The sequence below is a fragment of the Acomys minous genome (assembly GCF_964271855.1).
Source record: "Acomys minous genome assembly, chromosome: 6".
NCBI classification, from domain to species: Eukaryota; Metazoa; Chordata; class Mammalia; order Rodentia; family Muridae; genus Acomys; species Acomys minous.
The window spans coordinates 54,532,548-54,560,033 of NC_140487.1; the positions used below are offsets into that span (position 1 = coordinate 54,532,548).

Genomic DNA, 27,486 nt, shown 5'->3' on the forward strand with positions numbered 1-27,486 from the left:
CAACTAATAAGCAGAAGGTTCTGATTTCACTGGACCCCAAGTTTGCAGTGTGGTTCTATTCAGTATGTCATCATGGATTTCTCTTTCCTGGGAGAAGGGCCTCACCTCACAGGTGAGAGCTGGATATGTCCCAGAGGACTATCTGTAAAACTTTATGCCCTTGGTGTGGCCATAACAAGTGTGGTCTGTCATGGCTGTGATGTCACACTTTATCACACAAGCATGCTATGACCGTTTCTTGGGTATATAGCATTGAAAAGCACCTTCACATCCCAACACCCGATTTAGGCTGCTTGGCTCATGAAGGTAGAAAGACACATGGTGGGCTTTTCTTTAAAAACAGGCTGCTTCAAGGCCTTCTGAGCACCGAGGAGGCAGGCCACCCGAGGTTGGAGGCCTGCTAGCCCTTAGTAGCCCGGCATTCCAAGAATGCCCGGTGCCGTGCTTCACAGTCCCATAAGAAGCCTGTTAGGCACATTGCTGTTTGACTTGTCCTGTAGTGTGGCCTCTCAGGACCAGGCTATTTTCCTGAGAGTCTAGAGATAAACTTAACACTGCCAGGTCACAAAAAGGTGGGGAGAAAAGAGAGCAGTGGCAATTAGTTGCCTAGGAGACTAAAAAAGCAGGCTCCCTGTCACCTGGCAGGTCCTTAGCCCTTTTGCGTGTAAGATACTTCTGAGAAAAGCTGAGGGTGGTACCCTACTCCACTGTGAGCGGGGTGGGGCTTAGGTGAAAATGCAATTGCCTGTGGCTTCAGCTGAGGCGGAAGTCATTTTTTAAAGAGATTTCCACATTATCTTAATATGTGACCATTGGTCCACTGGAGTACATAAACAAACAGACCCCGAGAGTTGGGTATCCTGAAGTCAGTGTACCTCAGCACCCCAGGAAGCTGTAAAGAATGGAGATGACTTCCTTCCCATTGCCCCGGTTTTCCTACCTCTTGTTGTGTGGAGTTTACTCTCACTACTGGGTAAATAAAAGTATAGAGGGGTGGGGGTTCCTGTGAGTGACAGGCTCTGCAGAGAGGTTCACTCACATGTCTAAGCAGAGCACACAGGGCGTGTGTGGGATGGGGGTTTGGGAGGTGGGGGATGGGAGGGTGCGGGGGGGGGGTGGTGGTGAGGGAGGCAGGGCCTACAGCATCACTCCACATAGTCTTCAACAGAGCATTCAGTAAGGCTTGTATTGCTGCCACGGGGCAAGTGAGGAAACTGAGGCTGGAGGAAACAGAGGGCCAGGCCACCATAGCTACTTGGTAGTCACGTAGAGCCAAAGCCTCTTGGTCCTAGGTCCTCCGCCCAGCGGCTGATACATTGCTCTCCTTTTTTTGCGGGGGGGGGGGGGGGTGAGGGGGCGGGGTTCTCTGCTTTGACTTGACAGAGAGGCCCCACCCCCTCCAGATTTGTTTGTGGCCCTTTAACGTTTGAGGAGGGACAATACAGGAATGAAAATTAGGCCCAAAGGATCAAAGAAAAGCCATCCAGCAGAGCACTCTCCTACTTTTTTATTTGTAGATGCATTGACTGCAGATCTTAGTGCTGGTCCTTCATAACTGTATTAGCAGCTGCAGAACACGATTCACAGTCGCTCGACAGGTTTTACAGAAAGAGATTCCTCCTCCACAACACATTGTAGACAATGGTGCCAATGCGTCTTACCCAGAGTCACTTAGCTAGGGGCCAAGCAAAGCCTGGGCTTACATCAGGAGAGTTTGGTGTAGGTATCTGTCCCTCACCCACGGGGACTGAGTTGACTGTGGCTACAGGCTTGAGGGTCAAAAGCCCAGCCTCACTGTGGGCTTCGGCACTTTATCCACTCTCTCCTCAGTTTTAACAGCTAATTACGTTTATTGTGTCTGAATGTTCCAAGGGCGTTTGCTATGTCATTCAGTGTGTTGACATTTGGGCGTGGGTCTGGGGGTAGCCCCTCATGGCAAGGCTATTCTGCAGACCGGAGCTGTCCCCAAGAACGTTCTCAGAAAAGGCCCAGAAAGGACAGGAAAGCCACGCCCCTATGTACTTACACTCATATTCCTGACTGCAGCTCTCAATGGCAAGAGGAGCCCAGCTACCTGGACTTCAGTGACATCTGTATTTGTGTGAGGGGTTGGGCCAACTAGGAAGAGGCACAAGTTTTTTGGTTCCCTTTACTGTGCTTGGTGGACGGACCATGCAGATAGCAAGGTGTTGCCAATTGCACAGAAAGACACTAGCATGTGGGGGACATACAAATCCCAAATAATAAAAGGTAACTGGGGTTGTTGGGGACAGAGACATTCTAGAATGTTGCCAAGGATGTGGAAAGACAGAGGCTCCATGCATTTGGGTGTATTCAGCAACCTTGGGGCGTTACTGCTCACCGGCTTCTCTGTTCCCTCCCTCAGGTACAGCCTGAGGAAGCCCCGGTGGTCCTGTGGCTTCAGGGTGGTCCTGGTGGTTCATCCATGTTTGGACTCTTTGTAGAACATGGGCCTTATGTTATCACAAGCAACATGACTGGTAAGTGATGTGTCAGTTCCCTTCCCATGAGTCGGCCAGCAGAACCTGCTGTAAAAATCTAAATAGAATAAACACAAGAGCTGCCAGGAGTCAGGAGTCGCTTAATAGCCCCAGATCACAGAAACACAACTTTGTAGCAACGTCTGTCCAGAAGGAGGAGCCCCAGGATTCGTGTCCTGCCTGGCTTGCTTTCTCCTGTGACTGTGGGTGAAAGGGTCTAAGGCTGCTTTCTGCAAGTTGCCGCTGCCGCCGCCAGGCTGCTGACTCAAGCATTCTTGGCTTGCAACAACAGTTGGTATTTATTACTATTTGGGTGAGCCCTCTTGCACAGGCCTAATGGTGGAATTATATCCCTCATTATCCATGGGAATAGAAAGCTTTATGAGTCTGTCACTTAAGTGAGCCGATGCCTTGAAAGCAAAATGCTGTGGGTGACACCGAGGTGGAGGAAGGGCCAGAGAAAGAGCCTCTGGCTGTGTCTCAGGGCGGACTCCATTCCTGTCTCATTGGGGGAGATACTTCGATTTCCCTGGGTCAGCATTCAGAGTGTGAATGAGTTTGTGACTCGCTGTAAAAGTTTTTTTTTTTTTTGTGCCAGCTTTGGTGGGGTTGATGTTTTCTTCAGCATTGCAGAGGAGGAAGAGAGACTAAGAAGCTGAGTATAGGGGTCCTTTCTAGGCTAGGACAGATGGGCATTCCCATGTCGGTTCTTCATGGGGTTTTCTTGCCATGCTTTGGTCTTAGCTATAGATACTCTCGTGATTGTCAAAAGTACAGAAAAGAATGGGTGAAGGTGATGGGTGTTGTCCCAGGGATGGTGAGAGCTCAGCGGAGTATGCTGGCATCCAGAGCAAGGATGCCTTGCTTGGGCTGTTTGGTTAGAACTCAGCCCCATCTTCTATTTTGACAGTTCGCACCAGAGACTTCCCTTGGACCACGACCTTTTCCATGCTTTATGTTGATAATCCGGTAAGAGCCGTGGGGTACCACAAAACATCAGTGCTGGCCTCCTGTCCCCTTTCTTCTTACTGTGTGGTCATGGCTGCGTGATGGCATCCTGGCTGACAGCAGGCCACAGACCCAATGATGTTTCTATAAGGGCTGTCAGGAAACTGAGACAGCCTTGTTGTGTTTTCCTCTGTCCTTCCAACCATTACACGTGTTTAGATACACCAAGCACTTGCTGTATTCAGTAGCATAGCATGTTATCGCACTCACTCACTCCAGTGTTTGGTGGACTATGCCCTCTAGGTTTGCGAGAGCCCTCCCTATGACGGACTTACAAGACCAAACTCTGAAGTTGTCCTCACGAATAAGCAATATATTACCATATATTTTCTAAAATATAGACTTATATTTTTCCTTTTGTATTAAGATTTAATCTATAAAGTGAGCATCCAGGCATAGCAGAGCACACCTATAATCCCATTTGGAGGTTGGGGCCGTAGAGTATTGAGTTCAAGGCCAGCCTGAGCGACATCTAGGCACTCTAGGCTAGCTTAGGCTACATTGTGGGACCCTCCCTCCCCATCCCATCATAGAAAGCATTGAATTGTCACCACTGGGATAAGGGGTGGGTGGGTTGACACTGATGGTGTGGGCTCCCTGTCTCTCAGATTGTTGCTTAATAACAGATTCCTCATCTTTCATGTAGACTTACAGATAATAAAAACAAAACAAAAAAAAGCCCCAAACTGGTGTCCCTTCCCTTGGAAAAGGAGGCCGAATGATGACAGCTATCTGAAGTCAGAGGTGTGGTTTTTAGATCAGTGATGCCACCTCCCAGTGTGGGGTGTAGCTGCAAGCCCTCAAGGAGGAGGAGTCAGCATTGCTTCTCTTCATGTCTTTCCCTCTAAGGTGGGCACAGGCTTCAGCTTCACTGACAGTGTCCAGGGATACGCCACCAATGAGGACGGCATAGCCCAAAACTTGTACAGGTATGTCATGCATTGTGGCACTAGGAAAAGCCTCCCAGTGCTAGAGACACTACTGATTGGTCTTTATTGCCCAACTTCTAAAACTTTGCGGAACTCCCCCTTTTGTGTGTGTGTGTGTGTGTGTGTGTGTGTGTGTGTGTGTGTGTGTCTGAGCACAAGCACACATATACAGTTTCTTCTGCTCTTCCTTACCTTGTCATGGTTGACTGTTGTTTACATGGTCAGCAGGCAAAGTAAACAGAGCTAAAGTCATGCATGTAACCAGTTGTTTCGCAACAATATCCTATGAAATCGTACAGATACATACAGCACACATTTTCAACCAAAGAGTCCCTCTGGAGCCATCCACCCAGATGTCCTAGAAGTTTCTGGTGGTTTCTAAAATTCCATTTAGAGCTAGGTGTGGTGGCACACGCCTTTAATCCCAGCACCCGGGAGGCAGAGGCAGGCGGATTGCTGTGAGTTCGAGGCCAGCCTGGTCTACAAAGTGAGTCCAGGACAGCCAGTGCTATACAGAGACCCTGTCTCAAAAAACAACAACAAAACAAAACAAAACAAAACAAAACAAAAATTCCATTTAGCTCTGTGCTTGCCAGGAGATAACGTCTTTTCCAGGTAGCTGTCTTTCTTCCCCCAATCTTTGTGTGTGTGCGTGCCTTTACATGTGTATTTCACTCTGTAGCTTCACCAAGACCTTTCTAGGCTGAAAACAGTCTTTCTCCTCCTTGTTCATCTTACAAAATTTGTCTTTCACATTTAAAAAAAAAAAAGCAGAGGGAGGGATATAAAGTTGTGAGCTTCGTTAAAATATACACATAAATTTTCCTTTCATTTTCTTGCATTCTTTACATCTATTTTTAGTATGTTTTAAAAAACTAAGTTGACCTTTCTAATTTGGTCAAAAAATTTTTTTCCCAAGCTATAAATTGCTAGAAGAGAACCAGTCTGAATGCTTTCAGGACCCCTGAGCACCCTTGCTGCATCAGGAGAAGCTGCCAGAAGAGTCCTAGTGGCCAGCCTCACCTGCCCACTCACCCTGCTAATTACTCTGTGAGCAAGCATGTCACCTCACAGGACTCTGAAGGGAGACAAAGATCAGGGAAAAAGGCATCCCATTTACTTTTCTTTCTCCCAGGCACATCAGACAGAGGGCCAAGGGACAGAGCTTTCGCTGGCTTCCTGGTCTTTATTTCCTGCCAAGGACATCTCTTTCTTTCCTGATGCTGACCCAGAAAAGACTATGGCTGTTCTCTAATTTCCCACATCTCAAGATTTTAATGATCTTGCTCAGTTTCCATCAGGGATACCTGGGCTCTTATGCCTCTGTGCCCAGGGGTTCCTTGGGATGTATTAGCAGATCCTCCCCGAGGGACCTCTTTCGGCTTCCCACTTCAGTGTCTTTCTCCCTGCATAGGTTTGACTGTGGCACCTGCCCTCAGAAGCTCACTCAAGTACCCACCACCACTCACCACTTACACTGTGTGTTCTCCCGCTTGGACACTTACATGCCCCCCACTCCCCACTCCCACTGCCCCTCCCTCCCTTCCCCCCCCCCCACAACCATCTCTGGCTTGCATTGTTTAACTAGCAAACGCCCCCTAGGGTGGAGGCTCTCTATTAAAGAAATGTGTTCACCCTTTGCAAGCCAGAGTTTTGGCAAAGCACCCCACCCCCTAAGCTCGAAGCAAGGATGGTTCCTGCTAGCAGTTGACCCTGTGTGTGGATGTTTACTGCTGACATGTGGTCCGTCTCCTCTTGCATGACATGGAAAGAGGACGTATTTCAAAGCAGCCGTTGTTTATAGCTGTTTCGGTTCCCTTTGCTTCAGGCTCTTAGAACTGGAAAATAGCTAATCAAGAGTAGTGCAGAAAACTGATTTCAGCTGTTGCCTCTACAGTTTACACTATTCGTTTCCTTTTGTGACGGCATTCTTCTCTCCAGCTTGCCAGATGGGTGTTTGCAATAAGAAGGTTGCTTTGGAGCTAGTAAATTGGCTACCGGGGCGTTTAAAGAGCAGATCTTTCTTCTCCCTTTGAAAGACCTCTAACTATCCCCCATTCCTTCCCCAAGATGGGATTCTATTTTTCTGTGGACAGTGCCTGGCCTGGAAGAAATAGCCTCCTGAAGAGCCACTTAGCATCCGTGTTTCCTACTGGCTTTCTTTGTGTTCAGAAAGAAACTTGTTCACTCATGTTCAGACACATACTATAGAGGATGCCGGCGAGCCACGGCACCCTCTCTCCGTTTAGAAGAATGTGAATGACATGTCGTCAGTGGTGGATTTCTTGGCTGATGCTGCTGTCCCTCATCTCCCTTGATCACCGGATGCGTTCCTGGAGCTGGTGACGTAGAAGTGGGCAGCACATAGTCCCTCCCCTCCCAGAGCTGACAGGCTGCTAGAGCTCCTTGGGTTACCTTCTAGGAGCTGAATAGAAGTGGCACAAAGCTGCTCTCACCTTAGGACAGCCGGCAGGGAAGTCAAGATGAGAAAGAGGAAGAGGCCAAGGCAAATTATGCCCTTTCAAAGAGACATGTTGGTGACAGACTTCTTCCAATGACACCCCCCCTCCGCTACCCCCCCACCTTCTGAGGTTTTCATTTTCCAATAGCCCATAGCTGCAAATCTTCATGTGGATCAACTCGTTCTTGAAGTCAGAGCTCTTGTGAGCTCATCACTTCCCCAAAAGCCTCACCTCTGGACCTTGGGGCTAAGCCCCAGCAGTGCAGCTCTGGCAAGGCCTTCCTGCTCTGAGTCTTGAGGCCCTGTCAGAGTCTCTGGAGCTCATGTTGCTCCCTCTCCTACCAGAACCGGCTAGATTCTCTCACAGCCACTGCCTCTGTTGCCCACCATCATTCCGTCCTTGCCCTACATCCACCGAAGGATCTCCCCAAGGAGTCACCTGAGGAGCAATGTCCTCCCAGCCACTGCTTCTTTCAACAATGTGTGGTTCTGTGACCAAATAGCCTTTCACTAAAGTTCTGTTGCTGGAGGAAGTCCTTGGCACAGCTCCGGCAGGAATATATACACTAGAGGCACCTGATGATGCAGGGTTTCTGTGCCAGGCAACCATCGGAACCGAATAAACCACACAGATGTTTGTGTGTCACACACACTAACATTATGTGCAGCTTTGATTTTATTTTAAGCAGAATCTCACCATGTCATTGGAACAGTGCTTGGCCTAAGTACAGTTAAACGAGCAAGGAGTGTGTGGCTCTGGCTACTGAATTTACTAGTTTCATAATTTACTGCTGGTAAGAACCATTTACTGCTGGGTGCACTGGCACATGCCTTTAATCCCAGCACCCAGGAGGCAGGCAGAGGCAGAGGCAGACGGATCTCTGTGAGTTCGAGCCCAGCCTGCTCTACAAAGTGAGCCCAGGACAGCCAAGGCTACACAGAGAAACCCTGTCTTGAAAAAGAAAAAAAAAAAAAAAAGAACCATTTACCAAAGACTCTGAGAAAACAGGTAGTCCACGGAAAGACCGTAACTGTGAGTTTAAAACAGGAATAGGTCCTTTGAGTGAGCGCTTGCTTCAGAAACCTCAGCTACATTGGCATTTTTGAGGCATAAGTAATGTGGGAGATTATTTCTTTCAATTTAGGTTGCCAGATCTGGCACAAAATGCCCAGTTAAATAGAAAGTCAGATACCCAATGAATATTTCTTTATATATTAGTATCATTCAAAGGTGAAAAGTGATGAAAAAGATAACCAACATAGACCTGTGGCTACACACACACACACACACACACACACACACACACACACACACTATGTTCTACACAATATATAGATGACTTATTATTTATCTGAATTTCAATTTTAATTAGACACCTTGACTTTTTACTTGCTAAATCTTTTAACCCTAAGGCCTCCCCATCAAACACCAAGGAAGTAAGCTATAAGTTAGAGCAGGAGACATGAACTGCGCTGCACTGAATGAGCTGGTTGCCTTCCAACAAGCCGGAAGAGAGGAAGGGAAGTGTTTTAGCCTGAAGGTTGCTTCGGGGAGGGTGGAGAATGAACTCCTATTTTTACCCTGGTTCTAAAGTCAGCTTACTGCCAGCCCTAACGTGGAAACTATCAACATGCAGGCCTCCCAAATTTAGTTCCCAAAAGCCACTATAAAAACAACAAAAAATAGAGAATGCATGAAGCTCACAGCAGTGTCTCACAGAGGATTTTTATGGAGCCTTTGAAAATTAGCTCTAACAGGGATCATGGTGGTCACAATGACCGAGGTTTTCTCTCTGTGACCCTTGAACCCTCTCCCACTCCAGGCTTTGCGGAGCCTCCTCGCCTTTCATCTTCCCTAGAAGGCTCATGGCTTTTAGTCCCTCAGCAGGAAGCTGGGACCTCAGCCCCTCCTGGCTCTCAGGCCTTGCAGCCCAGGTCAAGGCATTCCTAGAGTGCCTGAGTTTCATGCAGGGTTTTTGTTGTTGTTGTTGTTTGTTTGTTTGTTTTTGTGGGGGGGGGGAGGTCTTCTTTTTAAAGTGACTTTGGTAAAGATCTTTAAAAGTCAGCTAGTCTTTTCTTACTTGTTGCAAAATTCCCACCAGGCTATTTCAATCTATTTGAGCCTAGCTTACGGTTCTGGCTATTTCTTTTTCCCCCTTCAGTCCTTTCCTCTCTCTCTCTTTTCACTGCTTTGGTGTTCTTATTAAAGCACTGGTATTAGGGAAGCTCTTTTAGAAAAAGCCCTGGGGTCACTCACCATGGGTGTGCTGGTAAGCAACTGAACTTCCTATTTCCTCTCCACAGAGCGGGCCTAATGGTTTAAATGTCCTAAGGTTTAAATGGAAACTGGCAAGCAGTACATGGAAGCTGGCACCATGGACACAAGGACCCCTTGGCAGTGAGGTGACCCTAAGTGGCAGCTACAGGTTTATAAGTTGCCAGCGTTGATGTCCTGTGCCCGTACTCCTGTGTATGGCAGTGTCAGTCGACCTCTTTGCTTTGTCTAGCCATCCACGTGGAATGTAATATTACCCTCTCCAGATAGAAAACCACATACCGGGGAGGAGCGCACAGCACAGCGCCATCTCCTTCCCGTCGGGGAGCATGCCCCCTGCTGGTGAGGTGTGGTAGCCGGGCTACTCTGACTCACTTTCCCAATCAATCTCTTCCGTTCTCTCTTCCGCAGCGCGCTGATTCAGTTTTTCCAGTTGTTCCCCGAGTATGCGAAGAATGACTTTTACATCACGGGGGAGGTGAGTTGATGTCTTCTTTTCTTGTGTGCCTCGAATAGCAAGAGGACTGAGCTATACGGCGACACTTAGAGCAAACGTATGCATAGACGTTTATGTATGGTGCTGATCCGGACTTTATCGTTATCCTGAATATCCTCTGCAGCGAGGTTCTGATCCGAGTTCTGTGAAGGTTCATATATCCGGATGGGTGGCAGCGGGTGAATGTGTTCCAGTGTCCTTCTCCTTTCCTTATTGCCATTAATATGAGTGATTCTGAGTGGGACCCAGGTGTCTGTGCTACACTCCACGACCCAGACTTGTCTTATTCTCTCCTGAGTGGTCAGCGTCAGGGAGGTTTCCACCTGGAGAATGCCCCACGCTTTCTAGGCTGCCCACCAGGCGCCATCCCATGGTGCTTTGCTGCTAGAGTGATAGCAAACTCGATCACGAGGTTAAGATGGCATTGGCTAGCCTCCAGCGCTTCAGCACGCCCGCTCCTGTTTGTAACTCCTAAACAATCTACAACCACACGAACAACTCTTTACCTGAGTCGGTCCCAACAACTTTAGACCCAATTGATGAAACAGGTCTATTATAAAATGGCCTTGTTCTTGTCTGTGTCGGTCCGGCTATCATCCCGCATCCTCCTACAGAGCTCATCCCCTCCATCCTCTCTGTGTTCATGTATATCTGGTGGACCCCAGGCACTGGTATTTCTACCTGATCTATCAAAATCAACCGCTTTGGTTTTGGATGCTTGTTCTAATTCTGCTCTGTGAAAGGCCCTTCAAGCTGGCTCTGGTGTCTTTTGACGTGTTTGGTAATTTCCGGGCTCTTCCCTTTTCTCACAAGTATTGGCCTCTGAAACACCCCAACCACTCCTTGCCCTGGTCCTGGAATCGGTTATTTTTCTAGGGTCCTCTGGTTCATTTCAGTGGGGAGGGGCATTGACAGCTAGGTCTGGAGCACGAAGAGTGCTCATTGCTGCTAGGATGATGGGCCTTGTGCCTGGCTGAGTCATGTAACTCGGATCTCCACCACAGGCTACTCCATTTCTCCCCCTCCACTAATATCTGTGTGTGCCTTCTCCTACGCTTAGGGCAAGGCTCCCAGCAGCAGCATCTTCCTCCTGCGCACAATCCCACCTTAGACCCTGAGCGACTTCAGAAATACTCCGCCATTACCATAGCCAACACAAAGCCTTCATTAGGACTTAGCATCTCACACTCTGTTGGTCTGTCCCTGAATCTTGACTCAGCTCATTTTCAGGCGTATTCAGTTTTCATAGTGAGCAGCCCCTGCGTTCCTCCCTGGCGCATGTCTAATGCATCAATAAGTCTACCCATGTTAGTGAGTCTCTGGGGGGTTTCTTTCAGTGCCATCCTGTTTGGGACCAATAACTTAGGCTATAGAAATAGAATAAAGACCACAGTCCAAGGCCTACCCCAATTCTCTTGGGAGGAAGGATCACGCAGCCATCCTGACAGCCTGGAATGAGTGATCTTCACAGGAAGGTCCAAGTGATGGTGCCAGCAGAAGAGCTGGAAGGATGCCGGGCAAGTGGTCCACAGATGTGCACATGAAGGGACTGAAAGACGAAAACAGGCTAAATTCCTAGGGAATGGCAAGTTCATGGAACAAGGAATTTCTTGAGCCTGTTTTCCCCCCTCCTCTTTCTAAACTGTCAGGGAAGATGGCTTAGCGGTGTATACTGTTTCTTTAATACTCAGCTGCTCAGTATCAAGTTGCATTTAGTTGCTCTATCGGTGACATTTCCTCCTGTCCCTTGCCTGCTGAGCATTTTCAGAGGCACACTGGAAGAGGAGCAGGAAGTTACAGCCTTCTCATTTCATAGTAACCCTGGGAGTCACACATTTCCCCGTCTAGCAAGAAGACTGGTCTACTCAGTGTGTCATTCCTTGTCTAGCAAGCAATGTGGTGATGCTGTGAACCATGGTGCTCGGCAAAGCTGCCAAATCCTGGAGCAAAATTTTTGACTTGTCTGTTTTATTTGTGCCTTGTGGTTTTATGCGTGTCATTTCCAAATGTGTGTGGGAAAAGAAACCTTTTTCTTTTTATCTTCTTCACTGCCAGGATGTGTAAAGAAGCCTGTGCCTTCGGTGAGACAGAGGACAGTGAGAGGGAGGGTAGGAAGGGCCTGGAGGAATGGAAGTGGTAACCGTGTGGCCTCAGCTTCAGAGGAGCACAGTGGATGTACCAACCTCTTGACACTTTGACACCATGTCCTCCCCAGAATTCACAGTTGTGAACCTTGCCACCGAGTTACAGAAACAAACAAGCGACACACAAACTCTCATGTGTTAAGTATGCTTATGATTCTATATTTGGCCACATGCAACCCTCAGGCTACAGATGCACATGCCTGCTCTAGAAAAATCACTTTTTTTTTCCTTTTTCAGAAAGAATAATGCTAAGTAGCGATGCCCCACTTCTCCAGTCACACACGTTCTGTTTTGTTTGTCTTCTAAGGCCGCGAGGGAGAGCAGAGTCCTGGGTTGATAATTGGAGATCTGGAGTGGAGTAGAGGAATTTGAGGGTTGAGAATTGGAGAGCTGGGTCTCACTGGATGGCTCCAGGCCAGTCATTAACCTCGCCGAGTCACAGGAGTTAGTTTTGAAATCAATCCCCATGGCTGTTTTGCTTTGTTTTGTAAAAGTTCAGCGGCGGTCTCCCAGACTCACCCTTTCAGCATCCCCATGTCTCTGCAGTTTGAACATAATGGCAACCCTCCCTGCCTCGCTCCAGCCTTCCACCAAGCGGTTGATTGAAAGGCCTCCCTTTTCTGCATGTGCACTTGTTCCTTAGGGAGTCACAACAAACAACACTACCAATTTGTAGATTAGGCCTTGAAAAATAATGGATACATTCAAAAAAAGGTTTTTCTGCTTTTTGTTGCACCTGTGTGGGGTAGAGCATCCTTTACTTCTCTCTGCACAAAGGGTCTGCAGCAACTGCTCAGAGCGCTGGCCCTGGTCTAAGAGAGTCTGGAAGTGATAGTAGTACCTACTACATAGCACCATTTGAGTGTTTGATTAGATGAGCCTCCTTCAATATTTAAAATAGTGACTGAATGTGGTGGGCATGCAGTACTGATGCCTCCTCCGTTAGCGAGCAAAGCTCACGGCCCTTGGCATGGAGACTGGGTTGGAGGTGTTCAGAGACTCTCTGCTTGCTCATCAATGGTCTATAGCATTGTCTGTTCTGTCGAGTTATTATGGCTGTGCGTGCATGCGTGTGTGCGTGCGTGTGTGCGTGTGTGTGTGTTTGTGTTCGTACTTGTGCACTCGTGTTTCCAAAGAACTAACCCAGGGCTTTGAGCATGTTAAGCTAGCCCTCTACCACTGTGCTTTATTTCTAACCAAATGCATTTTAAAAAGCATTTGTTTTGCCTAATAGATGAAGGAGCTTTGAAGATGATACTGTAAGTCTGGTTGATTTGTTTTATGCATATCAGAATGTGTGAGGATCTACACACACCCAGCTGGCATGGCATCCCGGGGAGAGTAGCGTAGGTCCCTGCGGGTGTGAAGGACAAGGGAGAAAGAAGCCTCTCCTCTCTTCCTTTTCTTCTCTTCGTCTCGGCACAGAACACCAACTGGAATTAATTTTCTCCAAAGAGAGAGAAATGTGTCAGTAAATCACCCTCCCTGAGGCAGGAAAAAAATAGACTTCAAAAAGAAGCACACTGTGATTAATTCCGGCGGTTAACTTTCTTTCTAAGTGTTATCCTCCAAGCCAGTGACTATCAGTGGGACAATTCTTGTTCTTGAGGCATCGGCACACTTTGTAGAACCCTCTCCAGTGTCCACAGGATGGGCTAGAAGTTAAAGAAAGACAGCCCTACCTGGAACACAGGCAGATGGCAGGATGAAGGGAGAACTGCCTGTTGCTCTTTGAGCATGGATGGATGGATGTACCAGGCCAGACAAAGACTCAATGCTGTGTGGGTGGTTTTAGAAATGAGGACGCTTCCAAAATGGCAGAGTGTGTGCTTAAAACTGGGCATCACTTCCCCACAGCAGAAAAGAGTGGGGTCTCTTTACAAGTAGATTTGTAGCCATAGCTAAATCGAGGAGCAAATACAAGCTGAACCTTGAAGCTACTTATATGTTTAGTAAGTTCAGTGGGGAACACTTTATCTTCATGGAAAAATTCTATTGGGAACATGGTGTCTGACTACTTCATTGACGTCATTACCGTCCAATAGACCGAGGGCTCAGCCCAGCACACAAAAGTGAAGCCCCCTTCATTTTTTCTTAGGCAGCGTTAAGTATACACTAAGTGGGTGTTTAGAGTGGCTCCGTGAAAGGCTGTTACTGGGCACAATAAATCTATCAGTGAGGTTTCTCCTCAGCTATCAGCTACTTCCCATCTCCCTGGCACTGTCCCTTCCTCCAACCTGAATCCCCCGCGACTCTGCAGCCTGCCGTCCTCCGTCTAGCCTCCTACTCTCACTTGTTCCTTTCTCCTTGGCCACCTCGCACTCAGGTTTACTTCTCCACACGTCTTCCCTGTCTATCAGAATCATCACTGCTCATTAGAAAGGATCAGGTAAAGTACACCCCAGTGTATTTTTCTCTTAATGCACTTACGTTTGGATTAAGAAAAGTGCTGACCCAACGCAAGGTATTTATACTAGGTGAGTCACAAACACTGACATGCCAAGTGATGGAGTGCCATGTGAGATTGAGAGGGAGAACCATGCTAGGGGTAGGCCAAGAATCATTCTGTGTGGGCTTCCATCAGCCTTGTTACTCTTGGAGCCACTGAATTTGGGGGCTAGAAGATAACTTCTGGAGTACCGAGGTCACGTGTTTTATCATGAAAATGTTTGCTCACATTGGAATGCACAGCAGCCATCAAGTGACCAAGACTTAGGCCTTACAAAACTAATGCAGCTAAATAGTGGGAAAGCCAAAACCGGAACCCACTGATGAGACTCCAGGGCAGAAGATTGGAATGCTGACATTGGCTGTGGGCTATATAGCGTTGCCTGGAGAGGTGCTTTCTGGAAACCAAATCATCTCCAGGAACTCTCTCCTCCCTCAGAGTTGACCCTCTTCTCCTAGAGGGGAGTTGACACCCCCTTTCCTATTTCCTTCAGCTCTCTAGGGTCATAACTCTATACGGGTGAGATGAGGCTCCCAGCTCTTCCATGTCTGTCTTTCTGGCCAAGACCTAGTTTTAATCACAAAGACTTAGCTTTGATCATAAAGTTTTATAGCACAAATGGAAGTTTCAAGTGATAGAAGGACTGGAGGCCCTTGGAATGCAATTCTGTCTTGGCCATGGAACTTGCTGCATTTTATTAGATAGCATTCAAGCTGGCTTAGCTCTTCAGTCCATGACAAACGTCTATTTTCAATTACAACCATCTGCACTTGCCAATATTTTCTTTTAGAATTGAAAACGGATTTGTGACTGTTTAATGAGTTTAATATTATAAAAATCAAGGTTTAAGCTGCAACCCAGAAAGCCGAACAAGGGCATATGGAAATGTTTACAAGTTGGGCCTCCGGCTTTCAGGGAGGATACCCAAATCAAATCAGTACATATTTACTGATTCTCAAGTTGCTCGGAGAAGAATGTGAGCACATAGACCGAGTTCATAAGCTTTGTCTACAGTGAACTGTCCTGCTGGATTGGATAGTACAGTCTAGACACAACACTGGGACCTGGTTAGAGATGTCCAGGGTGGGGACAGCAATTCGAAGGTAAATCACTTGCGCACCTTCAACCGTCTAGATTCTGTCTACTCAGCACAAAGGCCTCGGTTTGAGTCTGTCCCCCTACCCCCCATACCACCTCCCAATATCCCCCACTCTCCCCCCCCAACCCCCCACCCCCCCTCCATTCACTTATACTCATTATTTACAAGTCAAATTAACTCTAGTCTCCATTTTAAACAAAGGAGTTTATTCATCTGCTTGAGTCACCTGGCAGCAAGCTGGGCTTCTCCAGTCAGCTCTGAGGTCAGAGTAAGATGGGGCGGGGGGCGGGGGGGGGGGTTGCATCCTGTGGTCCTGTATCTGTCACTGGTGGGTGACATTTTTTTTTAAAGACGCACCCTCAGTATTAAAAGTGAATTGTCTATCATTTAGAAGCCAGTGTGGCCCTTCGCATGGGCTGGGCTGGTGTGACTAGAAGTTGGTTGGCTGCAGATCAACATGTTCTCGCTCCATGTCTATGCCTGTAGCTTCTGCAGCTTTCTTCCTAAGCTCATAGTCAGGAGAAACGGATGGCTGATAATATCACACTCTTATTAAAAGCTTCCCTTTTAATTGTTGCTGTGCAGTCTCAAGGTTAGATGACGCATGGTCTAGAAATGTCTAGGAAGCTATGGAGCTTACCACAACCGAAGTGCCCATACTGCGAAGCTTACCACAACATCGAGGCGCCTGCATTGCGGAACTTACTACAACACTGAGGTGCCCGCACTGCCTGGTCATTTTCCAAACTGACCACTTGACATCACCCTTCAATGGTTCTGAGCTACAGTGAGATTCCAACTGCCTCAAGGCTAGAGGAAATCAAGGTTGCTCTGGTCTCACCTTGTCTGGACTATTCTGTTAGGTTTTGTTTGCCACTTTTGTCTTTCTTTGTGTTTTCAATGTGTATCTAGAACTCTTTCCTGTATCTTCTGGGTTAATCCCATAGGTAAATGAGCCCGTTCCAAAGGCGGTACACAGGAGGAGCTGCGCCCCAGGACATGCACACAACTCCTTCTGAGCAGCCAACCTTGCTCCCTTCTGGAGACACAGAGTTCCCTCAGCCCAGTCATGAATCTTCAAAGAGGCATCTTGCCAGCTAAGTGACTGGGGAAATGCCCTGAGCAGGGCAGGGTGTTTAGGATGACCCTTAGGGTGCTCAGTACACCACCACTGAGGTTGCAGATCCCTTGGTCTTTTCTGCCAGGCAGAGCCGAAGACTATACCCAACTCCAAATAAAGAACCTATGTCCAGGACAGCTGTCTCTTTTTGAAAAGCCATTGTTTATAGTCACTGATAAAGCTATGAAAGTCTTGCCACAAAATTTATGCATAGAAGCAAGGCAGCAAGTGAATACAAATGCATTTTTTAAAAGGCTGTACTTAATAAACATGGGTAAATGTGCCTTAAACACTAGAAACTGTAGATACATGTAGTAGTTATGTAAAGGGGGCATTGTTTCCAATAGAGAGTTTTTGTCTACCCCACTCCCACTCAGAAGATGCTGATTGAAGCTTGCTTTTAAATATGAAATCTTCTCCCTCTGTTAAAAGTACCTGACTAGCAGGGGCATGGTAAATCAGCTGTGAATGCTGCTGGAGCATGTAAGAAGTGAGAGATTCAGGTGGAACACACGATTACGTTGAGTCATTTACACATCTGGATAATTAAGCAATCACCACATCCTCCGCACACTGTTTTTTTTTTTGTTTGTTTGTTTTTTACAAGTACAGCAAGCACTTCACGTGATTTCCACGAAGCTGTTCTTAACATCATGTAAGTATTCACAGGGACCGCAGACCAAGAATGAAAACTACATTCAGCTATGATGTTAAGACCCTTCTCTCATGGGCAAAATAAAAGATGGAGAGCTGAACTCTGCCAGGCTTCTGATATAGGAGAAGAATTAGAGCTTCAGTGTTTCTTTGAGTCTCAGCAAATAAAGCAAATGCAAACAAACACAGCTTGAAGTCCCTGGTCCTTCTTGCTGGAGGTGACTATGATTACAGTCACCATGGGGAAACTCGCTTGCTCGACACAGCAGTGCTAGAATTGGCAACTTGCAGCTCCTTTACATATCAGCAAGGAATACCAAAGCGAGCCTGGGATCCAGATGTGTTGATTACTGACTTTGCTAAGGTTGTGGTGTGAGACTTGTATGCTTATCTGGCTGAGTTCCTTACTGAAGGTCACTGCCAAATGCTAGCGTAAAGTGCCTGTTCCCGGCAGCACTTTTCCTTTTTCCCTCTTAGAATGGCTTTGATGTTGCTCTGAGCTTTTTATAAGACAAGTGTTAGATCTGGGGGTGGAAGGGTAGTGTTAATTTCCAGACCCTCAAGGGCCTTGCTGGGCTGTTGCTTCCTACACTGGGGAGCACCAAGTGATGTCAGAGAAGACTTGTGACTGGAGCTCTGGTTTTGGTCATTACTGTCACCATTAAGGGCATAAGTCTGTCTTTCTTTCTTTCTTTCTTTCTTTCTTTCCTTCCTTCTTTTCTTCTTTGTTTCTTTGTTTCTTTCTTTGTTTCTTGTTTTTGTTTTGTTCTGTTTTCTGAGACAGGGTTTCACAACAGCCCTGCCAGTCCTGGACTCACTTTGTAGACCAGGCTGGCCTCCAACTCACAGAGATCCACCTGCCTCTGCCTCCCTGAGTGCTGGGATTACAGGTGTGTGCCACTGAGCCTGGCTGCAAGTGTTTTTATGTTCAAGCCCAAAGTAATAATACAAGCAACCGTAGCCTGTTTCAAACCCGAAGGCAGACACTACCCCCACTCCCAATACAAAGCTTTATTCCATTTAAAATATATACAGAAGTGGAGGAAGGTGAAATAAAATAGACTTGATTCACCAATCTGTTGTCTTCCAAGGTGAATAGTTAAGCTGAAAAATAAATGATTCCAGACAAAACGTCTGCTTTGGCAAACACAAGGAACTATATCCCAACAAGGAATGTAAAAAATAATAGAAATATCACTATAAAGTGTTGATTTCCCATAAAAATAAGGCTATAATTGCCTACTGTGTGACAGCTGAGTCACTCAGCCAAGGGAATGATGAATGAACAAGACAACGAAGGATCTGTCACACTGACACAAAGCAAGGAAGTATGTGATAGTCATTAGAAACAAAGCATGAGATAACTGTCCTCACCATGAGAATGTGGGGTGAATATTGAATAACACAGTGGTCTTAGCAGCGACTGTAGAATTTTCGAGCTCCTTGTCCTGTTTGTCATGACTGGCCTCACTAGCAAGGATGGGATGGATAAAAACAGGTCCCAGCATGGCACCCTGAGAGTCACACAGTGACCATGGACTCAAATGTGATTTGCTAGAAGAAATGAGATCTGTAGAAGTGGCTGAGCCTGGGGAGACCGCCAGCTAGGTATGCCATTATCATGCACAGACCTCATTTCATTGTTGCCAAAATACAGGAAAATGAGGCTTATTGTAAATGGACTCATATTAGGGTAAGAGACATAGTTTGGTTCATGGGTGAACCTCAAAATCTTGCATGGGTATTAAGTATATAGGGTCTTTTTTCTTTTCTAACCTAATTGTATCCCACACGCAACGATTCTTAGGAAGGTTCCATATACTGAGTGTTTTAGGCTAAATTTACCACCACGGACTGCATAGCCATATAAAGGGTGACCTTCCATCTCAGAGAGAATAAGTTTCATTTGCCAAATGTAACAAGAAGACACCCCAAGAGATACCCTCCCTCAGTACATACATTTTTAGTATTTGTACCAATTTCCATGAAGAAAGATAATTAGAGGTAGTGTGAGATCGGTCATTCATGTGTCAAGTGTGCTTGTGTGGGCCTGTTTTGCACTGGTCATTGTGCACATCCTGGGAATATTATTCATGACTCGCACATTTCCTCTGGTGGGTTGGAGACAACGGTTTCCATATTGTGTCTTTAAAAGTAACTGTGATCTTTCTACGGGCATTTTTGTGCTTTGTTCATTTTGGTGTCCCTCCCCGAGTATCTACCATGATGACCTTGGCAGATGGCTTGTTTCAGAAGCCCTTGTTGACTGAAGGCTGGGTGACGCATTGACCAGCAAAGTGGTTACTCAGGAAAACGTAATATCTTACCGAAATCTATTTACTAAACCTTTACTTATTTCCACTAATAAGATCATATTCCACAGCTATGAAACAAACCAAACTTCAGACATATAAACCCGTCTTTATGTGGAATAATGAAACTGAAACAGAGTCCTGGGTATAAAAGCCTCAAGTGCTTTGAGTCACTGCTTCACCCAATTAACTGCTGTCACTCAAGAGGGCTGTGCAAACAAGATCTCAAATAGGTTATAGGAATTACCTGCCTTTGTCAGTGTGAACGGACTTTGGATGTTTGGAACAGGTCATCGGAGCATGTGTGATTCTGACTCTTGCCGCTTAACCTCTCCAAGTCCTGAGTCCTAACTCGAAGGGAGATTCATGCTGTCTTCAACCTGTGGTTGTGCTGACAGTCTATATCAGTTTAGAGAAATTAGATGTCCCAAGCCTATGAAGAGCCTTGGGAATGCCACAGAAAGTCAGTGGACGTGCAGATACGTGCGAAAGGCCTCTCGCTGGTGAATGCCTGTGCAGTGCCCTTCACCGGAGGCACAAGGACTGGCTAATGTCACAGTTCTCTACTGAACACTAATGGCAACAGGCACAATGAACAAAAATAAGCAAAGCAGATTCTTACACCCATGTTCCGGCATCTTCTAGGATGGGAGCGGGCACAACGATTTAAGATGATGAGTCAGTGTGAGGTTTTGAGGAGGATTAAGGATTAAGAGAATAAGTAAAGGATATAAAACAAGAAAACGAGAATATTAAAAATTTTGGTAAGTGGCCAGAAAAGACATCGCTCGGAAGTGAGGGAGTGAACCATTCAGACACTTGGGCAAAAACATCCCACGTAAAAAGATGAATGAGCACAAAAGCCCGGGTGTCAGCAGGGAACGTTCCCGGTACCCAGTAAGAAGGTGGCATGGGATGACAGGGACTGGCATGGTCTGGCTGGTGTTTTAGCTGGACCAGCGCCTGGAAAACAGAGTGGCTGTGGCTGAGGGCTAAAGAAGACCAGCACCCAAGCTGCTGCAGTAACCCAGGCTGGAGGTAGTCCGAGGGCATCTTGGAGTAGGGCAAGGAAGAAGACATCGAAGGAGACGCTGTACTTGAGATGCGTTTGATATGACAAACCTCATTGACAATTTAAGGGGTACAAGGGAAAGAAATACCAAGAATGGTACCCAAGATTTCCAATCTCAGCATCCAGAACAGAGTTAACGTGAATTGCAAGGGAGGCTGCAGGAAAATGTGGGGTTGGTAGCTTCATTCTGAACCTATAGGGTTTACACCTGCATAGACTGGACAAGGCAAGAAGGCAACTTTTGGTGGAGTCAGTAAAACTGTGTTTTCAAATATTACTGAGCAGGCTAGAGAGAGGGCTCAGCAGGAACACGTGCTTTTGACCAAGACTGAGCATCTAAAGTTTCATCTCTGGGACCCCTGTGGTGGAAGGAGAGACCTGATTCTTGCAAATAGTCCTTTGACACCCTCTCCCCACAAATAACCAAATGGTATGTAACACAAAAGTTTACAACTGTATAACTGAGCCAATAATAGCACTTTCTAACATAGCCTGGAAGTGGAAATACCGTGTTTGTTAGAAGGAAAATGGTCCACAAAATAAGTTGCCTTGAAAAGGGATCCTGTGCTAGAAAAGGGTGGAACACACAGATAAGTTCAAAGAGAATTTGTGACCAAAAATATTATTTTGTTTGCCCCTTCGTCTATTTCTTTAGCATATGCTGATTTTGACTTTTTGCATCATTGTGTAGATCTTTAAGTCTTAGGATTAGGCTTCAGTGTCCTCTCCCTCTCCCCTCCCCCCCCCACTTCTTTAGTAGTACTTGAAATAGAAGACCCTGGGAAGAGACACTTGGCAGATGGTAGAACTGTGCCCAGTGCCCCAGGGCATTTTGTTTGGGAAGGACATTAGAATGCTCACATGTCACACGGTATTTGTGTGTCTTCCTGTCCCTCGGACTGTAGGACTGTACGGTAGGAGAACAGAAACACGAGGTAGGATCCTTTGTTATCAGAATTTCCAAAGTGAGCTGAAGAGGTGAACGGCAATACTGTCAGTCAGGTTCAGCCCTTGCGGTTGTGTGTGGATCAATTTGGGACTGTCATTTCAACATCTGTCCTTCTCAGTCTTACGCAGGAAAATATGTGCCGGCCTTAGCACACTACGTCCACTCCCTCAACCCCGTGAGGCCGTTCAAGATCCACCTGAAGGGAATTGCTATTGGAGATGCCTACTCTGACCCGGAGTCGGTTGGTGTCCTGATTTTTCTTTCTTAACCCCTCCCTTACTGAGGTTGATTCCTCTGAGTCGAATGAGCACCCCTCTTACTTCAGAGGCCTAACTCATTAGAAGATAATGTAAACTTAACTCAGATCTAATTCTTAGTTAAACCTTTCAGTGTGTCCACTTACTGTTTCAGCCTGTGTTGGTTGCCCATGCCGGAATGTGCACATGTGTGTATTGTATGCACATGGGACTTTTCTGGTGTGTGTGTGTGTGTGTGTGTGTGTGTGTGTGTGTGTGTGTGTGTGTGTGTGTGTGTCTGCCTGTGTATATAATTGTCTGGCTTGACCAATCCCAGAAAAAAAAAACATGAAGTCACCACAAAATGTTTCTTCTTGAAACAAAGGGCGCCCCAACCTTGTCTCTCTGGTGCTCATGTGTGTCCCTTCTGTTACCAGATTATAAGAGGGTATGCAGAGTTCCTATACCAAATTGGCTTGTTGGATGAGCAGCAGAAAAGGCACTTCCAGAAGCAGTGTAGCAAGTGCATTGACTACATCAAAGAGAAGCAGTGGATGGAGGCCTTTGAAGTGAGTTCTGGGGCCCTTAGGCTGACCTTGGGCAATTAAAACCATCTGAGGAGAGGAGGGGTCAGGATGCACTCCTTGGCGCTCCAGCTTTTTGGATGGTATCTGTCCCCTCCTCTGTCTACTATCAGGACGTGAAATGAGTGGGCAGGAAGAAAAGTACCGCCTGTGTTTCTCTGCATTCACTTTGACTCAAGACCATCCTAGTGTGCTTAGCTGTGTCTTTCGTTAGCTGTCTGATTTCTTTCATTGCTGGGTGGGAGGGATCTGAAGGCATTCTATGGCATATGGAACTCAGAAGCAAGGTACCCCCGGGGAAGTGGATGCCTGAGCTTCAACAGATGCTCAGAAACATTTAGAAGAGTTATGTCCACAAGCAGGGCTTCAGCTGGGAAGTGACCTGGGGTGTAACCAAAGTCACATGCCTCCAAGTGTCAGGATCAGGACTACAAAGTGTAGTGTAATGGGAGACATCTTCCAAGAGACACAATGTAGCAAGAGTATTAGACAGTTAACCTACCAATTTAACATGAAAGTGATGATGTGATTCGAGCCTCTGCCCACTTGTTTTCCTTTGGATTTTGGTTGTTTAAGGTGTAAGGTTACACTTAGGATACTGAGATACAGGAACATGTATGTTTTAGCCAATGTAAAGGCAAAGTAAACAATCTTCCCTCGGTGATTTGCCATCCTGTGTGACACACTGGTAAATGAGACAAGGGAAAGACTCTGAGGGCCTCAATTGGCTTGCTCTGTGCCTAAAGTCACCGTGACTGTTCTGACCAAAGCTTGATGTTAATAGACTTTCAGTTGCATCAGTTATGCCAATTATGATCAAAACAGGAGACAGACAGACTTGGGGAGAAAAGGCAGTGTAAAGTGATGCTCATTTTTCAAGTAGGGTACCAGGATACTACTGAGATCCCTCTGTGAGGTTGGTTTGTTATGAAGTCTGATAGCAGCAGGCTATTGCAGATGGGTTGAGAAAAGGAAGTCCCAGCCCTAGGCAGAATGCTGACAGACCCTCCTTTCTGTGTCAGGGTACCGGATATAGCTGCAAAAATGTGGAGTCAGATGCCTTATGCAGTTGTAAACATGAAGGAAGCAGAATTGTCTTGGAAGCATGCAAGGTCATGCTTTCACTGGCATTAATAGTATCTTTCAGATAGGTTTTAGGTTTCAGGCAACCTGCTGTGGTAGAGATGAGGAGAAAAGGAAAGCTTGAACGCTGAGAATTACTACCAGATTTTATGTGGCATGAGATTAGTTTGTAAGAGAGAGAGACATTTTCTATGGTTTTGAAAAGGCACAGAGAGATTATTAAGCAGCGTCTGGAGCAAGACCAACTGAGAGGCTTGAAGGAAGTAAGGAAGCAAGCAAAATGATGTCCTTGGCACATGATGTGGCAGCCATGGCACTCATGGGTTGGGGAAACTGTTGAAAGGTGTGGATATTTTGTGGTGTGAGAGACAATGAGACGATGGTCCAGGAGTCTCTCCCAAACCAAAATCAGTAGAAAATTAAAATGAAAACATCTCCCTTGCCAGTCCTTGAAGGTACGGGATACCTCTCCAATCAGTGGTCCAAGATCTTGAGTGATGGATTAAAGTTCAAAGGAAAGACAAAGCAGTGCTTAGTACATTAGCCAAAGATGCTAAGACATCCTGAAATTCAAGAGGACACAAACATCAAAATCTCTAGTCCAATAGACTTATCCTGTTTGATGCTCTGTCTCTTTTATTTTAAAATTTCATTTACTTTATGTTATGTGTCTGAGTTGTCTACCTACGTGTGTGTGTGTGTGTGTGTGTGTGTGTGTGTGTGTGTGTGTGTATGTGTGTGCACCACGTGCATTCCTAGTGCCTCTAGAGGCCAGAACAAGGCATCAGATGCCCTGGAACTGGACTTGCAGTTGGTCCTTAGCCACTATGCACATACTGGCTGCTGAACCTGGGTCCTCAGCAAGAACAGCGAGGCCTCTTAATAGCTAAGCTGCTCCCCTGACCCAGTGTTTTGATTTTTTAAAAGATGAACCAATTAGTAAAAGAGCAGGAACAGCTGCTGAGAACACTACACTTGCACTGATGGGGATGTTGGGCCCAGAGGAGAGTCATGAGCCATAAAAGGACACATGTAGATTGTGTGAGGCATAGGGATGGGTTAAGTATGCCTGATTCCTAGCCTGGTGTTTTTCTCTCATACAATAGTTCTTGGGTATCCTTTAAAAAAAAATCCTGGGGCATCCTCACAATTCTACAAGAGTAAAATGAAATGGCTGATCTCTTGTTCCTTCTACTACTTTCTTTCTGACAATCCCCTGAAACACAGAAGCGAAACAAGTTCCATTTAGAAGGTAGATTTCAAAAGTCTGGACTAAACCAGCTACATTATTTCTTAGACAGCAAGTGTTTTGTTTCCTGGTGAGGGCAAATCTATTGTTTTACTTTTAAATTAAGAATTAGTGGGGCTGGAGAGATGGCTCAGAGGTTAGGAGCACTGACTGCTCTTCCAAAGGTCCTGAGTTCAATTCCCAGCAACCACATGTTGGCTCACAACCATCATGTAATGAGATCTGTACACATAATAAATAAATCTTAAAAAAAAAAAGAATTAGTACGGGTATGTGTGTATGCACATATGTGCTTGTGCTTACACACTCACACAGGTGAGTGTTTAATGTATGTACATGTGGAGGCCAGAGGTCGACGTCAGGCCTCTTCACAGACATTCTTCACTCTCTGCTTTGCTTTGTGAGGCCACGTCCCTCACTTGCCTGAGAGTCACCAAGGTATATGCTACAGGAGCTAAACAGGGAAGCCAGAGATTTACCTGTTTCCATCTGCAAAGCTCTGGGACTACCAGTGAGCACCCTGACCCCAGGATCTTTACACGGCTCCTGAGGATTGGACTTGGGTCCTCATGTTTGCATAGCAAACGACTTACCAACTGACCTACAACCAAACTGTCTCTTAGAGGCTGAATCTACGTTCTCACTGGTGTTGAGGATAGCTCCTGAGGATGAGTTCCACAAGTCATGTGTGCATTTAGAACAATTTCGAGCATCGAACCAGCAAATCTAAGAAAGACAGCTGCTCTGGGCTGTGAATCTGTACGTTTATTGTTTAACAAGCAGGTATCTATCTCCACAGTGTGAAGATGAAGTGTGGACATTTCTCTGGATGCGGCCCAGAGCAGAATTTCCAGCATGCCTAGCAGACTTTGGCAGTTTACCCTCCTCAACCCTCACCCAGGCCCCACATCTCTACCCAGGGCCGCTGAACAGCCAGAAGTGTTGAGATCGGGGAGGCTTTGCAGCCTGACTGTGTGGTTGAGAGTACAGGCTGACGTCAGGAGGAGCTAGAGTCTCATGGCCGCCATTTTGAGCGGGTACCCTGGCCAAGTTACTGCACTTTTGTGGTCTTAGTTCCCTCACCAAACATTAGGATAATGGAAATTTTATCTTATAATATACTAAACTCATTCCTGATGGATGATTTTTTTTTTTAGAATGTGTTGAATTCATATCAGACAATCCCTTCCGAGGACCCTCTTAAAATACGTCATCAGTTGCCACATCCTGTCCCTGTATTGCACTGTGCTGATGAAATATCTGTAGTAATGGTGCAGCTCCAACGCCTTTCAGCCCATTGAGCAACCATAGTGCTTCATGAGCATTATGCCCTACGTCTTCATTTCTCTGATTACCTGACAGCCCCACAGCCTATGCCCTCTCTGCTCACACCGTGGCTGAGTGTTTCCGGGGCCATGTAAAAGTAACCCCACGAACCAGGCAAACTCCCAAGTGGAAGTGTCTAGTTTTACTATCTTCTACTATCTCCTGTCTATATTCTTGTATTTCTTCCAGCCAACGGGTCATAATTCAAATGTCATCTTTTAAATGAAACTTTTTTTTTTCAGTGTCCCCTGAATGTAATTATCATTAAGACACCTGTGTTTCCCTAGAATGTAAGCTCTATGAGGGGTGGCATTTGCCTGTTGCAAAAGCTCAGAAAGTAAAATGAAAAATATTAAAAAAAAAATATATATATATATATAGGCCCTGGAGAGGTAGCTCAGTTGGTAAAATGTTTGTCAGGCAAGCTCAAAGACCTGAATCGGAACCCTCCAACCCAAGTTAAAACAAGAGCTTGGGCATGATGGCATGGACTTGTGTTGCAGGTTCCAATCTCCCTGGCTTAGTGAGTCCTAGAGAGACCCAGGCTCAAATAAAACAGTGTACAGTGCTCGAGGAATGATAGGTTGTCCTTGGGCCTCCACATGTGTGTACATTCATGCCACATGCCTATGAGTGCATATATGCACACATAAACACACATATCGATACACACTTCCTTAAAAAAAGAATGAAAAATGTCCTGATGGATGCTGACACTGTCCTTGCCTTTCTCTCTCTCTGACCTAGATCCTGGATAAGCTACTGGACGGAGACTTAACCCATGACCCATCTTACTTCCAGAATGTGACAGGATGCACCAATTACTACAACATTTTACAGTGCACGGTAACGACCACAATTTCAAAAACATAGTAATGTGTGCTTAAAACTTTGGGGAAAACCCAAACTACCTCTGATTTGGGAAACGTAGTTCAATTTAAACTAGAGGGTCGTCTGTAACATGCGTTGCATAATTTTGTCTCCTGACCTCCGAGGGGTGTTTCATACTGGACTTGTTAGCCTGTAATCTATGCTATGTGATATTCTAGACAGTTCAGTGCGGTGTCTGCTTCCCTCAGTGTCCCTACTTGACCTTGCCCCTGGGAGAGGGGGCTCTCTCTGCAAAGGGTGCAGGCTAAGACTGGCAGCCCTGGGTTCTGGGTCTAGGCTTCAATCTATCAGTCTCGTGAAACCATCCACATTCCTTGTTCGGCACTTAAGATGGCTTAGGTAATCAGCACTACTGAACGCTCCTGAAAATATTTGCCTTGTCTTACTTTTAACTTGAGGTGTTTGGAGCATTTAGGACAGGCCTCACTTCAAGCCCTCTGGACCACTTTTTAAAGCATTCAAGTAGTTTCTTTCATAAAAGTAGGGCAGAGTTGACATCCTTTGTGTGGAATGAAGTGAATAAGAGAAGGAGAGCCAGCTTGGCAGTTTGGATGTGCGGGATCTGTGTCTACTGAACAGCACAATGCATTCAGTTTTTAAATTGCCTTATTTGTGAGCTATTTGTAAGTAAAATATGAAGTCAGTTTT

At 46.2% G+C, this 27,486-nt stretch overlaps 1 protein-coding gene across 3 annotated transcripts in view; it reads left to right on the top strand.

Annotated features, from left to right (window-relative positions):
* Window positions 1–27,486, top strand: part of CPVL (carboxypeptidase vitellogenic like) — a 110,870-nt gene that overhangs the window by 21,691 nt on the left and 61,693 nt on the right. For 2 of the 3 annotated variants that reach the window (XM_084786334.1, XM_084786333.1), the window contains exons 4-10: window positions 2,387–2,501; window positions 3,412–3,470; window positions 4,359–4,438; window positions 9,586–9,652; window positions 21,588–21,710; window positions 22,143–22,274; window positions 26,695–26,793. In XM_084786334.1, the coding sequence (XP_084642460.1) occupies window positions 2,387–2,501; window positions 3,412–3,470; window positions 4,359–4,438; window positions 9,586–9,652; window positions 21,588–21,710; window positions 22,143–22,274; window positions 26,695–26,793 (675 nt within the window). The remainder of the gene's footprint in view (window positions 1–2,386; window positions 2,502–3,411; window positions 3,471–4,358; window positions 4,439–9,585; window positions 9,653–21,587; window positions 21,711–22,142; window positions 22,275–26,694; window positions 26,794–27,486) is intronic. The other variant, XM_084786335.1, reaches the window with a different exon arrangement.